The 15,943-nt window shown below is 36.9% G+C and overlaps 1 protein-coding gene across 2 annotated transcripts; it reads right to left on the reverse strand.

Annotated features, from left to right (window-relative positions):
• Positions 1 to 10,767: 10,767 nt before the first annotated feature.
• On the reverse strand, positions 10,768 to 15,523 carry LOC122031857 (presenilin-like protein At1g08700). Of its 2 annotated transcripts, none has more exons than XM_042591056.1 (2): positions 14,178 to 15,523; positions 10,768 to 11,317 (listed from the first exon to the last, which is right to left on the reverse strand). In XM_042591056.1, exons 1-2 carry the CDS (start codon positions 15,432 to 15,434, stop codon positions 11,306 to 11,308), a joined length of 1,269 nt encoding a protein of 422 aa, XP_042446990.1. In that variant the 5' UTR covers positions 15,435 to 15,523; the 3' UTR covers positions 10,768 to 11,305. The 2 variants fall into 2 exon arrangements, with proteins under 2 accessions (XP_042446990.1, XP_042446983.1); XM_042591049.1 differs by having other exon boundaries at positions 14,127 to 15,523.
• Positions 15,524 to 15,943: the final 420 nt, after the last annotated feature.

Consider the following 15,943-nt stretch of genomic DNA (forward strand, 5'->3'; position numbering starts at 1 on the left):
AAAATGCCCAACCCGAACCTGATTTTTTTCGGGTCGACTCGGGTTGGGTCGTCGGGTCGGGTTTATTTTTGACACCCCTACTAATAGAGGTATATCAGTGGACTCATAGAAAATAGAGGTTGATACAAGTCGGGAATAACTGAAGACAGTGTAGGAAGTTCATGGTCTTCTAGATTAGCTAGATATTATTGGGGATTGGTTGAGATATTTTCCAGCATTGTTATATCGTTGACCAAACTGATCAGGAAGGGTATGAAATTTTCTTGGACAGAGGCTTGTGAGACCATTTTTCATGAGCTTAAGTAAAAGCTAATAACTGCAACCATCTTAGTTTTACCTTCTAGTATAGATGAATTTGTACTCTATACAGATATAATTCCTGAAAGATTATGACTGCACCGTTAGTTATCATCTAGAGAAAGCTAATGTGATAGCAGATACTTCAAGTAGAAAATCTCGAGGAGTTTTGTCTTGCCACCAAGTTATGATCACAAGATTGGTATAGAGTTTCCGAGTTAGAATTGATAGAGTAGAGACGGACAGAACCAGGGGCTCTGCTATCCATGGTTGCTTAGTCACCTATTGTTGAGCAGATTTAGAGGGCTCAAACTAGTGATCAACATTTTTGATTTTATGTAGCAGAGAACTCTAGGAAGTACACCTTAGGATAACAAACAGAGTTTTATTGTTATAAGAACGAGATACAATATTCTATGGGGAATTACGTGTTCCTGGGCCACATCCCGTTTAGGAGAATTTACTCCAAGAAGTACATCGATTTGGATTTACGATACATTCAAATAATACACAGATGTATAGACACTTGAAGCGTTCCTATTGGTGGAAATAACATGAAGAAAGACATCGCGAATTTTATAGCTCGATGTCTAGTATATCAACAAGTGAAAGTTGAACATCAGAGACTAACAGGATTGTTTCAGTAGATTCATATATTGGAATGGAAATGATAGCATGCTACGATGGATTTTTTTTATGAGATTACCTAAAACACGGAGAGGATATAATGCGATTTGGGTAATCGCTGATTGGTTGACTAAACTTGCTCATTTTCTATTAAACTGTAGGACGGACCCATTGGATTGCTTAGTAGAGTTATACTGCAGAGAGATTATCAAACTTCGTGGTATACCTCTGAGTATCATATCAGATAGAGATTCGTGATTTACCTCCCAATTCTGGCAAGATTTATAATAAGCCATGAGTATAGAGCTATGTTATAGTATAATTTTTCACCATCACATAAATGGATAGTTTAGCGTACTATATAGACGTTAGGGGATATGCTGATAGCGTGCATTATGGATTTTAGAGATGGTTGTGAAGATCATTTTTGTCTAATGGATTTTACCCACAGTTGGTTAGACAATAATATGAGAGTAGTGGAAGAATGATAAGCTCATAACTTACAGAGTCATAACTATCTACTTGGAAGTGGATCATCATGTAGTTCCGTAAGGGAACCCTTAATCCCTTACTGTTGGAGATTTGTTCATAATACTAGGATGAAGTAGTATATGGATATGTTACTTAGTTGTTACCCTTTAATGAGGATACATGAATTTGAATAGTAAATTTGAGGACTAAATTTTTATTAGTGGGGAGAATGTAAGATACGATAATTTAATAATAAGTATTATTTGAGAAATAACCTTATAAAATTTTTGGAATTTTTTTATTTTTTTTGAAATTTAAACGAAGTTCGCATGACATGTTTAAGAAGATTAATCAATTAGGTTTAGAGAAGATCTGTTTGGAATAACCATTAAATGAGAGTTGGTTGAAGAATTAACTTAGAGTTTAATTTATCAAATCCTAAGTATATAAATACTAATTACAATGACCTAATCACTAACGCCGCATCTCTTCTTCTCCTCCATGACTTTCCCTCCCCACTGCTCATCGTGTTCGCCCTCTTTCCACTCGAATGCCGCTGAAGTCGATTCGCCACCAAGTGTCGTAATCGCTGGAGGAAGGATCAACGCAAGGGGGGGGGGGGGGGGGGGGCTAGGGCTAACTCTCCCTCTCACTTGCGGACCCGATCGATGCCTCTACCATTGACCGCCGACACTGGCCGAGGTGTAACCGATGATCGTCATTCTTCCAACCATAAGAAGGTATGATGTGTCGTTTATTCTTGTTTCCCTTTCCTATCCAATTGCCACCATAGTTTGCCACCAGATTGACACATTTTAGATTACAGATCCCTACTGATGGTGATTCCATCCCTTACCGAATCCCAACCACTATAGTTGGTTGATGATCGCTAAGGTGTTGAGCACTATTGGACAAATTCATCATTTCTAGAGAAGGAGCCAAGCTACGTGCCATAGAGGTAACAATCTGTAGGATACATAATTTTGAATGCCAAATTCCTGTTTAGAATTTTAATTCGTGTAAGAATCTAAAATATGGAAGGGCTAGTGGTGTGGATTGGATTGATTATTAACAATAGGTTGAGAGGATAGCTTCCTTTCAAAATGATTGATGTAAATTAGCTTGGAACTAGTTCATTTCTGGCTTGGAGACTAATTCATTATTGATAGACCCTAATCTAGTTAGTTTGTGGCATGTTTAAGGTTAATTGATCTGAAATAACCTATATCTTTAGGGATATTGTGATTGATTATGAATGAGATTAGTCAATTCTTATTAAGATGAATTAAGTATGGTTGATACATGATGAGTTTAATTTAATCATTAAATTAATTAAGGATGGTAATATGACTAATCTTAATTTGGTCAATGAATGAGATTAATTAAAGTTAATCATTAATTATGGATTAATTAATGATAGTTCGATTGAGATTTTTTCTAATTAGGTTGGAGTTTAAATTTAGCTATTAATTTCATATGTAATTAGCTAAATTATTCATGTGATGCAAGACTCTAATTTGAGGCGAGCATTATGACGTGAGATTTATTTTAGCACGATCAACAGGTAAAGATAGATACTTCTTGCTTGGCCTCTATAGTTCATTGAACTTAGTGAATGATTGTTTTTAATTAATGGATTAAGTTGTTTTACCTTAAATCTGCTCATACTTATCCTTTCTTGATACTCACATGCTTGATTTTAGAGATGATCTAGTTATTTCTATACAGTCTTAGTTTTGGACATCTATACTCTGTAGAGTATACACATGTAAAGTATGTACTGTAAAAGATACCTTGTTGATTGAGGTAACATATTTATTATGCATATGATGTTGAGTGTACACATGTTTGGTATGTGCTCTAGGAGTTACCATATTGACTGTCCATTTGCATGTTGTGTGTATACACGTGTCTGATGTGTACTATTGGAGGAATCATATTGATTATACCTATGTTGTGTATGCACACGTGTTTGGTGTGTACTATCGGAGGAATCATATTGATTATATCTATGTTGTGTGAGCACATGTATCTGGTGTGACTATTGGAAGTATTATGTTGATTATACCTATATTGTAGTATCAAGTATGCATATGTGTCTAGTATGACTTTTGGAGGTATCATATTTATTATACTTACATTGTAGTGTACATACGTGTTTGGTGTGTACTATTGGTATTGCTACTTACTATATATGTTGTTTAGTAGCCACCTGTGAGATATATTCATATCTATAAACTTAGGTGATAGACAGATCATATACCGGATGTACCTATGTTGTTTGGGTTATTGCATTGATGATATTTGCATTTGTATCATGATTATTTTATATCATGTTGACTGTATGTTGACGACCATTGTCTCCTTTATAGTGTGAGAGAGTCGCCAATCATTTTAGCTACTTATTCGACCACTCAGTGAGAGTGATTCTATGATAGTTTGGAGTGGAGCTTGTCCTGTCGTGCCACCCGATTTCTCAGGGGTAGTGATATTCGACGTTGTGAGCAATAAGGGCCCCCATTGTTATGTAGTTAGATAACTACTTAGCAATCTGCCCGCCTCGGCCACTCGAGAGTAGTGGTATCTGAAGGGTAGTATAGTTATCACGGATCTGGCCTCTCGGCCATACAGGGGTTGTGGTGTCTTGAGGGGTGGTTGAGAGTGACCATATTACATGCATGTGATACGCATATGATGCGCGGTGCATCTTTTGGAGATATATCTGTATTTGCTCGTGATTGTTACATTTACTCGAGATATGATTGCTGCATATGGTAATCATGCTTTATACATGTTCATATATCATACATGTATATGTGTTAGTTATATTGCTCAGGTGTTACAAGTAGCTCTATTATTGATTCCTAATGAGTTTACCGATTACTATATCGTATGTGTTAGATTCAGATTGGGTATGCACATTCATTATATTAGTTATGATTATGTTCATTTATTATGCCATAGGTGATCATGTTCTTATTTCCTTATTGAGACTGTATTCTTTAATCTCCATATTTTATATTGACCATGCACTATCTTATCGATTACCCGCTAAGTCACCTGGGCTCGCCACCCCTTTATATGCTTTACGTTTTTCAAGTAACTTGTAGGCGTTGCAGGGTTGCTTGGAGTATCTTATTTGTCAGTCTCACTTCACATCTAAGGACGATCTTTCCTTTGCTTTTGCTTTCTTACATTTCTTTGGATTTTATGTACTTGACATTATAATAATCTTGATGTGGACTTAGTGTTTAGCCTTGTGTCTACTTTTGTTATTTCCGATAGTTGTTATGTAAAACCTAGTCGGCTAATAGTCTATCACTTTTGATTTATAAATTTTCCTTATGTCTTCCACTGTATTTTATTTGTTACCAGCCATCGTGTGGCCTACATATTAAACTACATGATTATATTTTATTCCAGCTATGTGGGCTATAGATTATTATACTTGTACAACCATGATGTTATATATCCAAATTTTATATGTTGTCATAAAAGAAAAGATGTCCATTTTCTGGACAGAAACTTTCTTAGGACATAACAATTTATTAGCATAAAAATCCCTTATAAACATAAGATCAACCTTCGAAAATAAATCATATTATCATTAAGTAATATTATTTAATACTTTATAGAAAATTTTTATTTTATAAAATGTACATATATTCATATATTATAAAATTGCTCATGGTATAATAATTTTATTAAGTCAAATACTTTTTATAATAATTTTAATCAAATTGAAATATTTTTTATATATAATAATTTTATTTAATAGTTTTAATTAAACTATAATAATTCTATTTTATATTATAGTAATTTTAGTAAAAAAATTATTACAACAGATTTTAGATATAAAATGACACAATTTTAATTCTCACGCCATCTACATGTGGAAGTTGCATGGGAACCATTTGATGTCATTCAACCCCTCTACCCATCTCTTCCCCTCCTTTGTTTTTTTGTTTTTTGTTTTGGTTTTTTTCCAGCAGTGCCGTCTCCAATCTCCAAACATACGTCGCTTGCCTCGTGATTTGAGAACGAAGGTGGAACGTCCGGAATCAGCTCCGGTCCTAACATTCAGGAGGCCCTGGGCAAAACGATAAAATAGACCCTAATTTTTTTTAATAAAGTAAAATTTATTTACAATGACTTCTTCTAACTTTCCTAGAAGCAAAATCATCTATAATATTATTAATTTCAAGATTTTCTAAAATATCTTTTTCAATAGATAAAATTACTAATCCATTCAATCTCTCTTGCGACATCGTTGATCTCATGTATGTTTTCAGTAATTTTAATTTTGAGAAACTTCTTTCAGCTGATCCTACAGTAACAGACATAGTCAACAATATTCTATAAGCAATTGCAACATTTGGATAACAATCTATATTTTTTACAAAATTAAGAATATCAACTGCCGATATTATCTCATTTGGTAAAGTTAGTTGTAGTATTTTTAATTCTGTAAACAAATCATCTAACTCAACATCTAATGAATTATCATGCATAAAAGTGGATGTCAGATTAACACAATATTTTCTCAACTCATCATTATCTAATGATTTTAATGTTTTCGAATCAAACAAAAAATCAAATATATTTTCAAATATTTTCATTTCATCAAATCTACTTTTCAAAGAATAAATTGCTATGTCTATAATAATCACAAAATAATCAATTCTAAAAGATTCTTCAGGTGATAGTGAAATTTCATCATCTTCTTTCTCATCAAATTATTTTTTTCTAAAAATACGACGTTTCGTTGAAAATACTGGCTCTATATTCATATCAGATGCAAGACTTTTAGCAATAGTTAAACTTGTTGCAAAACCATCATTCCTATATTTTTCAAAATATGATATTATACCATCTAATTGTTTCATAGCAAAATCAATGCACATAGATTTTGATTGTAACTTCTTACTTATCATGTTTATAGCAAATAAAATATCATACCAAATAATCATACCAAGTAAAAATTCAAAACTTTCAATTGAGTTAACTATACTTTCAGCTTCACTCTTAGACTTTGCATCATCACAAATGTCATATAACTCTAATAAAGCACTTCGCACTTCAAGAGCTTGAAACCTAATAGCTTGAACACTTTTAATACGACTTTCCCAACGCGTGTTTGAAAAAGATTTGATAGTTAATCCTTTCACATTATCAAGTAAAACTTTCCATCTTTTAGGAGAACTTGAAAACAATGTATATATGCGTTGAACTACTCCAAAAAAAGAAACGATTTTAACACAAGAATGTGCCATATCACTAAGAGTCAAATTCAGACTATGACAAGCACATGACATGCATAACGCTCTTGGGTTTATTTCAAGCAACCTCTTTTGAACTCCTTGGTGTTTTCCTTTTATATTAGAACCATTATCGTAACCTTGACCTCTAATATTTTCAATACTAAGATCAAGTGATTTCAAAACATTTTTTAATTCATTAAAAAGTCCAAGACCAGACGTATCATTAACTTTTAGAAACTCTAAAAAATACTCTTCTATTTTCACATTGCTAGATGACATATTAACACATCGTTCTATGAAAGTCATTTGTTCTTGATGACTAATATCCGGAGTACAATCAAGAATTATTGAAAAATATTTTGCCTCCTTAATTTTTTTAATGATAATACTTCTAACATTATCGGCTAAAAGAGAAATCAACTCATTCTGAATTTTATGACCAAGATAATGATGATGAATTTCATTATTTTGAATGCGTCTAATATGATCTTGCATCACAACGTCAAATTCAGCAATCATTTCAATCAACCCTAAAAAGTTTCCATTACTTTCTTGATATAGTTTCTCATTAGATCCCCGAAAAGCCAAACAACGTTTAGAAAGACATTTTACAATTGCTAATATTCTTGTAAGAACTTGTCTCCAACGCTCTCTTTCTTTAAAAATTTCTCGTTATAGATCTTCATCAATTGTTTCATTTTTATCTAATCTCATTTTTAATTCCTTCCAAAAGTTCATATTAGTTATATGTTCAATAGAATTTTCATGTTCTTTAAGTCGTTCACTGATATGTTTCCAATCTCTAAACCCATCATTCGCTAAAGAACTTCTATTGTTTTCAGATTTAAATAACTTGCAACAAAAACAATAAACTTTATCTACATGTTTACTATATATGAACCACTTTCGATCTCTTTCCTCTCCATTACTTAACTTTTTAAAATAATAAGTATTTGAAAAATGTCTAGAGTAGTGATCAAAAGGAAATGTGAGATTTATTTCTCTTATAGACCCCTTTTCAACTAAAATATCACGTGCATTGTTATCAAGATTATCCCAATTTCTTGGGTCATATATATCAAGTGGAGAAATAAATTGTTTATCAATATTATTATTCTCATTATCTACTACATTAGTAACATTTTCATGCTCTCTTAAATTATCTTTATCTTCATTAACATCATGAATTTCATTAGATTCATCATTAACATCATGAATTTCATTAGACTCCTCGCTAACATCATGTATTTCTTTAGACTCATTTATATTATCCCTATTTAAAATTTCTATATTTTCATTAGAACTTGTACTTTTAACAAAGAATTTATTAAGAGCACCTCTTTGTGATTCAGTTAATTATTCTAATTTTTTTTTTCCTTTTTCACATCCAGAAATATGTTTTTTAGGTAACATATTATAATTCACAAAATCACAATTAAAAAGCTATAATTTAAATCAACTTAATCTGAGTATAAAAGGAATAATAGCACCTGGATTGAAATTATTTGTAGGCTTAGCACTTAGCAGCTTAAGCACCCCGCCTCGGACACGGTAGATTGTAGTAAAACACCTGTTATTAATTTAATAATCAAGTCAACATTAAATTCCAAATTTACAATTAATTAATTAACAAAAAATTCCTATTCTATGAACAATTAACTAATTAACAAAAAAATCCTAGTACAGCACCGTGTAGAGTATGTAGACTTGCAATCGTCGGCTTGCAAGTCGCAGCAAGTCAGAGCAGCCGTGTAGAGCAGAGGCGGAGCGATTCGCTAAAGGAGAGGACTCAAAGCCAGAGGAGCAGGCGAGCAGCTGAACAGAACAGGCCCTGGCAGCGGTAGGGAAGCAGTGTTTTCTTCTTCAGCAGTTCAGCTCCTCGTGCAGTCGTGCGTGGATAGACGGACAGTGTGTTTCCGGCAGCGGCGCGACCGCGCGGGGGAGAGCGGAGTACCGGCGGAGAGGGTCCCTGCTGTCCCTCTCTGTCGCGCGGCCCTCCGATGCGCTCGGAGCAGCAGTCGCCGGCCGACGGAGGTGAAGGAGAGTACGCAGTCTTGCAGCCGAACAGGGCGATTTCGCCAAAGGAGCAGCGCTGACGATGGATTTCGTGGAGCAGCAGCCGGCGGATGCAAAAAGCAAAAGGAAGGATGCAAAAAGCAAAAGGAAAACCAGCAGCAGCCGACGGATGCAAAAAGCAAAAGGAAAATAACATAACACTTAACCTAATTACTAAACATATATTTACCTATAAATTTGGGCCCCCCAAAATATTGGGCCCTGGGCAGACGCCCAGGACCGCCCGGCCTCTGGACGGGGCCTGTTCGGAATGAGCATTTCAACACGAGAGTAACACGAACCGTGCTAAATTTCTGATATATAACATTCCAAACCTCATGGCATCATCTTCTCTGATGATAGGTCATGGCGGCAACGACGTCTTCTCCGACAACAAGTCACGGTGGCAGTGGTGATGCCATTACGTGCTGAAGAGGTGAAAGCCAAAGGCGAGGGAAGTGATTTGGACCTTTGGGGTGATGACGAAGACGTGTGAGGAGAAGGCGGCGGCGTAAGAAACAAAAACATATGGAATTAATTGAAACCATAACCTAGGGCAATTAATTTCCAATTTAAATTGACTTAATTATATTTTAACTGAATTATCCTTTAAAAATATTATATAAAATCTATTTTAAATTTTAAAAATTCCTAAATAAATTTTATATATTTAAATTTATTTATTTTACCTGTCATTAACTAATTATTAATCAAATTATTATTCATTTAATTACTAAATTCATTCTAACCAAAAAATCCAAATGATAAGTTTTAATTTTTTTTTTTATAAATCTGTACCGTGATCGTTCCGTGAAATGACATTAGAACTGGAACGATAGAGTCCGTGACGATCGCCGCGATCATTCCGACGAACCATGCTTGCTTATACACTATTAGATCTCCGTCCCACGCCACCATATATGTAGGCTTCAACATGTCGTAGAGAAGCACCCCTAGCCTTCGTCACCTTCGAACTCTGACACCTCCAATATCCTTGACCCCTGATCTCGGCACACATACACGTTGTAGGGAAGCACCCCTGATCTCTATCTTCCTATTCGACTTCTTCCAGCCATTTTGATAGGTGTCAAATCCCAGGACGCGAAACACACCGTCGGTGAACATGCCTTTACTCGCGTACATCCCAGGAGCCATGATATGTTGGGCGGCCACACCCACTCATCCCCCGCCATATCATATGACAGCGCTGAGTTCAAACGGTGGTTGAATCGGTAGTTCCCACCGACTAGGAACATCGCCCGCAACCCAGAGGCGTACGTAGTGGAGTAGTGACGCGGTAGGGACGACCAAGGGCAGATCCAGGGGGGGCAGCATCGGCGGTCGCCCTCCCCGCCGGTAGTGGAATCCCTTCTAGTATGGAGTTCCATCGTGGAGATAGAGGATACCATTCATCGTTCCGTGTAAAAATCACTCATTCATATTTGAATTTATGGATCCACCACGGGGGACGACATCGGCTTACCCTGACTAGATTTCCACTACATTAGTGAAACCGTTTTGGAAGGGCAGCTAAATGACCACCTCACCATGCTCCAATAGATGTGACTAAATTCTCTATGTTAATTGCAATAACAGAGGAATTAAACAACATAATATTAATTTTTAGAAATAGTCTCATGTGTAATTGACTGAATCAATATATTAATTTCAAGAACATAGAAATTAAAAGAATTTAAAAGCATAACTCTTTCATATACTTTTGAAGAAAAGTGATATCCCACGTCCCAAACAGCCCAATAAAAATATTTTTCCCTAGCACAATCATCCTTTATATGGGAGAAATCAGGCACAAGTCATTTGACATCCGGTAAAAAATTAATTCCAAAATTTATTAAAGCAAATGCTCATGCAAATTCCAAATGGCATAACTTTTTTTATATACGATTTATATAAAACAAACATTATAATAATTTCTATGTTAATATATAGAAATATTTTACATGGTTTAGTCAATAGATTTATCCATCAAACTGTATTAGATAATTCAATATATAAAAAAATGTAATTAATTGCTTTATACTCCTTCCAGATTAGAAGTGCCATTGGATAAGAATCCCTTCTTCATATAGATATAATCTCTCTAGTGCCATGATAATCAACATCCACAACTATAATATCTACTACTAATTTATCATTTGTTCAACTGATTGAGCCAGTGTAAAAATAAACTGTGATAAAAATATATTTAAACTATTTATTTGATCTTGTAACGCGGGTCTCTCATGCTACGGAAACTAATGTCTTGAAGCTGTAGGAAACATAAGCTAGCAACAAACATAGATTAGCACTTTACTCTGTCATATGTTCATAGACAGGAACACCAAATGAGTTCATTTATAATAAGTGAAAGGCAGTTGGAGAGGGAAAATGATAAAATTATACATTAAATCCAATGAATTTCGTAAACTAATGGCAGAACAATGATGAATAAAGTAGAGGGGAATAAATGTAGCAGTGAGATACCTGAAGAATGTTGAAAGTTGAGCACGAGCTGAATGCTGTAACAACAGAATCAAGTTCAACTGTTTCAGAAGCAACCAACTACATTTCCATAATCCAACAGTGAAGGCCAGTCAATTAAGCCACTGTTTTTTTTTTTGTAAACAGAGCAGTGGAGCAACTGGTTTGATTTTTGATCAAAATACTAGAGTGGAAAGAGAAATAAGGTAGATCACATGAGTTCATTCCTAAAATTGCCTCCAAATTTATCTAGTCATGGTATCTGATTTAAACTAGCATGCAAACATCAACTGAGGCTTTATTTATTTTCTCCTTTATGGAACAATAATACCCATTATGGAAAGAAAAAACTGCAAGCTAGACATGGTTTTAAATTTTCAACTAACAAATGACTTTCTGGACAGAAAAGAAATGCTTGAAAAAATTAGCAATTAATCAAGCCACATTTAATAATTTGAACCCTGAAATTATTGTTACATAGAACATTAGAAAACAAGTTGCAACCATTCAGAGTATCAAATTTAGCAATGCAATTCTCTGAAGTATCTGAATAATAAAACTTAACAAGTGAACTGTTATATCATACTGGCCTAGGAAATGTCTGTTAAACTAGGATCACAAGCAACACAACAATCAACAGGCACAAGAGAATTGAGATAGAGAGCATTAGAAAACAAATTACAACCATTCAGAATATCAAATTTAGCAATGCAATTCTCTGAAGTTTCTGAATTGTAAAACTTAACAAGTGAACTGTTATAGAGTGATCATGCTGGCCTAGGCAATGTCTGTTAAACTAAGATCACAAGCAAGACAACAATCAATAGTAGAGAATTGAGATAGAGAATATTCAGAGATGAGGATGTTAAGATGAATATATGTTGGTGTAGTTCAATACTAATAGTCAAACTCAGGTTTTGATGAATGACAAATAGTTTAAAATTAAATATTGTGTGATTTGATTCTATTACCGAGTGTGCAAGAATTAAAGGGTCTAGAAGACCTGACACCAGGTTGTCCAATTAGGTCTGAGGATCTGATAACATGATAACTGACACAAAATCCAGATAAGTCAAGGTGTGACCTGATATCTAGCAGGAAGTCCAGCTGGGTCTGCGGGACCTAATAACTGGTTGAAGTCAGGGTTTGTGGATCTGACAACTGGCAGGAAGACCAGGTGGGTCAAGAGGCAAGTCAAATGACTGTAAATGGTAAATGAAGGTAAGTTGTTGGAGAGTGATCCAGGACGAGTCCGGACTATAGGCACTGGTCCAATTTAAAGTTATTTTGGAAGTCTAAGCTGGGACCATGACTAGATCCTGGTCTTGATAAGACAGGATCTAATTAATAATGTCATTTAAATATTATGATAACTCTGTTTTACATGTTATACATGGTTGTGCTAATCTTGTGATGCAGGAAATCAAATGGCTAGAAAAAGGGCTGCAAATGCCTAGAGGTTCGGGCGCCCGAAATTGGTCCAAGCGCTCGAAAAGGGGCCGAACAGGCGACTAGCTATGCTGAGGTGGCAGACTCTGATAAGCCGACACACGTTAGGGTCCAAGCGCCCAGACCGGTCTGGGCACTTGGAGATGGAAGAACTCTCAGAGATAGAGATTCGACAAGACACAAACAGTGGTCCGGGCGCCCGGATAGGTCCAGGCACCCGGGCAACAAACATGGATAAGCCAGTGACGAAGTAGGATCAGATAGGTCTCGATCCAGGCGCCCGGGGTGGTCCAAGCGATCGGAGATGCCCATAAAAGAGCCTTCAACCAGGAGTCTCAACACAACTTTTGTACGCTTATTCTCGACCGTCTAGCTGCTCCAACTTCGTGCTACCACTCCGCTACGACGCTCCTACACCTGATTGCTACAGTTAGACCATCTCTAACACCAGAACTCAATCCAGATCTTCTTCTTCATATGTTGGGTACTTTATTTGCTAAGGAAAGTATAGGGTTGTTACACTTTCCTATTTCTCTTCTTGTACTCGATTACTCTTCCGGGAGTTTACCGGTAGAGAATTTAGTGGATTGACCATTGATAGGTCCGAGAGATCTGAGTCATAGAGTAAGAGTCGCCGAAGGCTCTGAACCAAGTAACCGATCGTGTTTTAGTTTTTCTCGTGTTTTATTTTTCTTTTAATTTGCTGTGCACTCATGTTCTTTTAAGTTTTTACAAGATAAAGTTTTTCAAAATTCACGTGATTCACCCTCTTTCACATGCCTCAATCCTATAGTGTAGATATATGAGGATGGACAGAATACAAAATGAGAACATTAGAGAGAAAGTTGGAGTTACATCTATTGAGGGAAAACTTCGAGAGATACATTTAAGATAATACAGGCATATACTTAGACGACCAATAAATGCTCTAGTTAGGCAATGCGAAATTATGACAAACACACATATCAAACGAGGTAGACCAAAAAAGGTTTGGTTAACAATAATAAAACGAGATAAAATTTATTTAAGTATAGATGATGATATAATAGGAGATAGAGCTCAATGGCATAAAAGGATCCATAACCAACCCCACCTAGTGGGATAAGACTTTGTTGTTGTTGTATCTGAATTGTAAAACTTAACAAGTGAGCTGTTACAAAGAGATCATGCTAGCCTAGGCAATGTTTGTCAAACTAAGATCACAAGCAACACAACAATCAACATGCACAAGAGAATTGAGATAGAGAACATTAGAAAATAAGTTACAACCATTCACAATATCAAATTTAGCAATGCAATTCTCTGAAGTATCTGAATTGGGAAACTTAACAAGTGAGCTGTTATAGAGATCATGCTGGCCTAGGAAATGTCTGTTAAACTAAGATCACAAGTAACACAGCAATCAACAGGCACAAGAGAATTGAGATAGAGAACTATAAAAGAAAAGTAGAATCTGTGATAAAATCAAGATCTTTAATGATTAACCTTTAATGTCTCTACTATGAGATTGAAGGAAACAAAGTGTCAGAACATCACCAAGTTAGTCGATGCTCCAACAACAAATGGCTCCAATAGCAAACGCGTCAAGAAATAGAACCCCACACCCAATGCGATTGAGATTGGAAGGGCAGGTAGCGCATGGCGGCATATCGACAGCAAGATCAATGTGCAGGCAAGACCAGCAATAATTGCAAGGTAGCAAGCATATACTGTCATCAGATCGTACATTGCTGCTCTTCCTACAAGCACACTATAGAACACGAAATCCCCAAGGCCGAGTCTGATTCCTCTTGATGTATCAAATTCCTCGCTTTCTGAAGTGGGCATCAGAGATGAAGAAGAAGAAGGATCTTGATTGCTTTCCACATCTCTCCCCCTCATTGTTGCAATGTATGGTTGATGTACATTGCCGGTGTCACTATTGTTGGGCTCGTTTGACATCAAAGGTGAGGTTTCCTCCTCATTTCTATGTACTTCTATGATTCTGGGGCCTGGATCAGGATTTTGAGTAGAAATGGTAGGATTGGGGGTGGTGGTTTCCACTGGTTGGAGCTCGACGGAGCCAAAGGCGGCCATGGCATGGGAGACAGAGGAGCCGGCTGGGCGAGATTCATAGACGAGCGCAGGGAGCTCCTCCTCCCGGGAGGACGCGAGCTCAACGAGGACGCGGAGGGGGCCCCGGGGGCAGAGCACAGCGGCGAGGTCGTACAGCGCGAGGGCGACGAGAAGAGTCCAAGTGGTCCACTCTGGGAGGCGGGAGAACCAGGCGGCGACGATCACAGCGAGGGCGACAAGGTAGGCCTGGCGGAGGAGGATCGGAACTGCTGCGGAGAGCACGGCGGGAACGCCAATAGCGGAAAGGTTGAGGAGGAGAATCATCGCGGTAACGGCGTCTAGGGGAAGGGAAAGGGCGCGGAGAACAGTGAGGAGGATGGATCCGCCCATGGAGGCGATAACGAAGAAGGCGGAGAACCGGACGTAGTTTCGGAGGAAGCCGGTGAAGCGGTAGTAGTAGAGGACAACGAGAAGAGTGGTGACAACCGCGACAAGGGCCACGAAGGCGGCAGCGTTGAGTAAGGCGCCGACGAAGCGGCGGGCAGGGGGATCGGAGGGGGACTCAGCGTAGACGAGGGTAGCAGCGGTGGTGGCGGAAGCGGCCGAGGATTCGAACGAAGAGATAGAGGAGGGGGATAGGGTAGAGACAAGGAGGACTACGAGGAGCATGCAGATGGAGACGGGAGACATGACGCCGATGATCTCGACACCGAGGGAGTCCAATATGCTTTGCTCCATCGCCGGAGGACGGGGAGAAGCGGCGACAGGAAGGGATCCGGCGAATTGTATAGGCGGAAAGGAAATAAATTTGGGCGGAGAAATTGGAGACGGCCGGGGGCTGGTCTGTGTTTCCGTTAACGTTTTCTTCCCTGTTCACTTTCTGGTAAGGATGGCCTACAATATCTCTTGTAAAATGAAAGGTGCAACTTCTTTATCAACCGCTCGTTCTTAATGATTGGCATCTAAACCTTTGGCTTGTTTTAAATTTTTCTCGTTTTTATTGGAAATAATTGGATATCGATCCGTGATAATCACTTTTTTTATTTTCGACCTAGAAAAATCTGTATTTATTTTGATCTTTATTTTCTTTTTCTTCTCTAGAAATAAAATATAAGGGCCTTGAACAATATTAGCAACGTATTGGTTTGGTGTTTTTCGTTTTTATTTTTTAAAAAATATATATTTTTTAAAAAGTAGAAAATAATTTTATTTTTCAGAAAATTTTTATCTAATCTTTGAAAAAAATA

Source organism: Zingiber officinale, chromosome 1A (genome assembly GCF_018446385.1).
Source record: "Zingiber officinale cultivar Zhangliang chromosome 1A, Zo_v1.1, whole genome shotgun sequence".
NCBI lineage: Eukaryota > Viridiplantae > Streptophyta > Magnoliopsida > Zingiberales > Zingiberaceae > Zingiber > Zingiber officinale.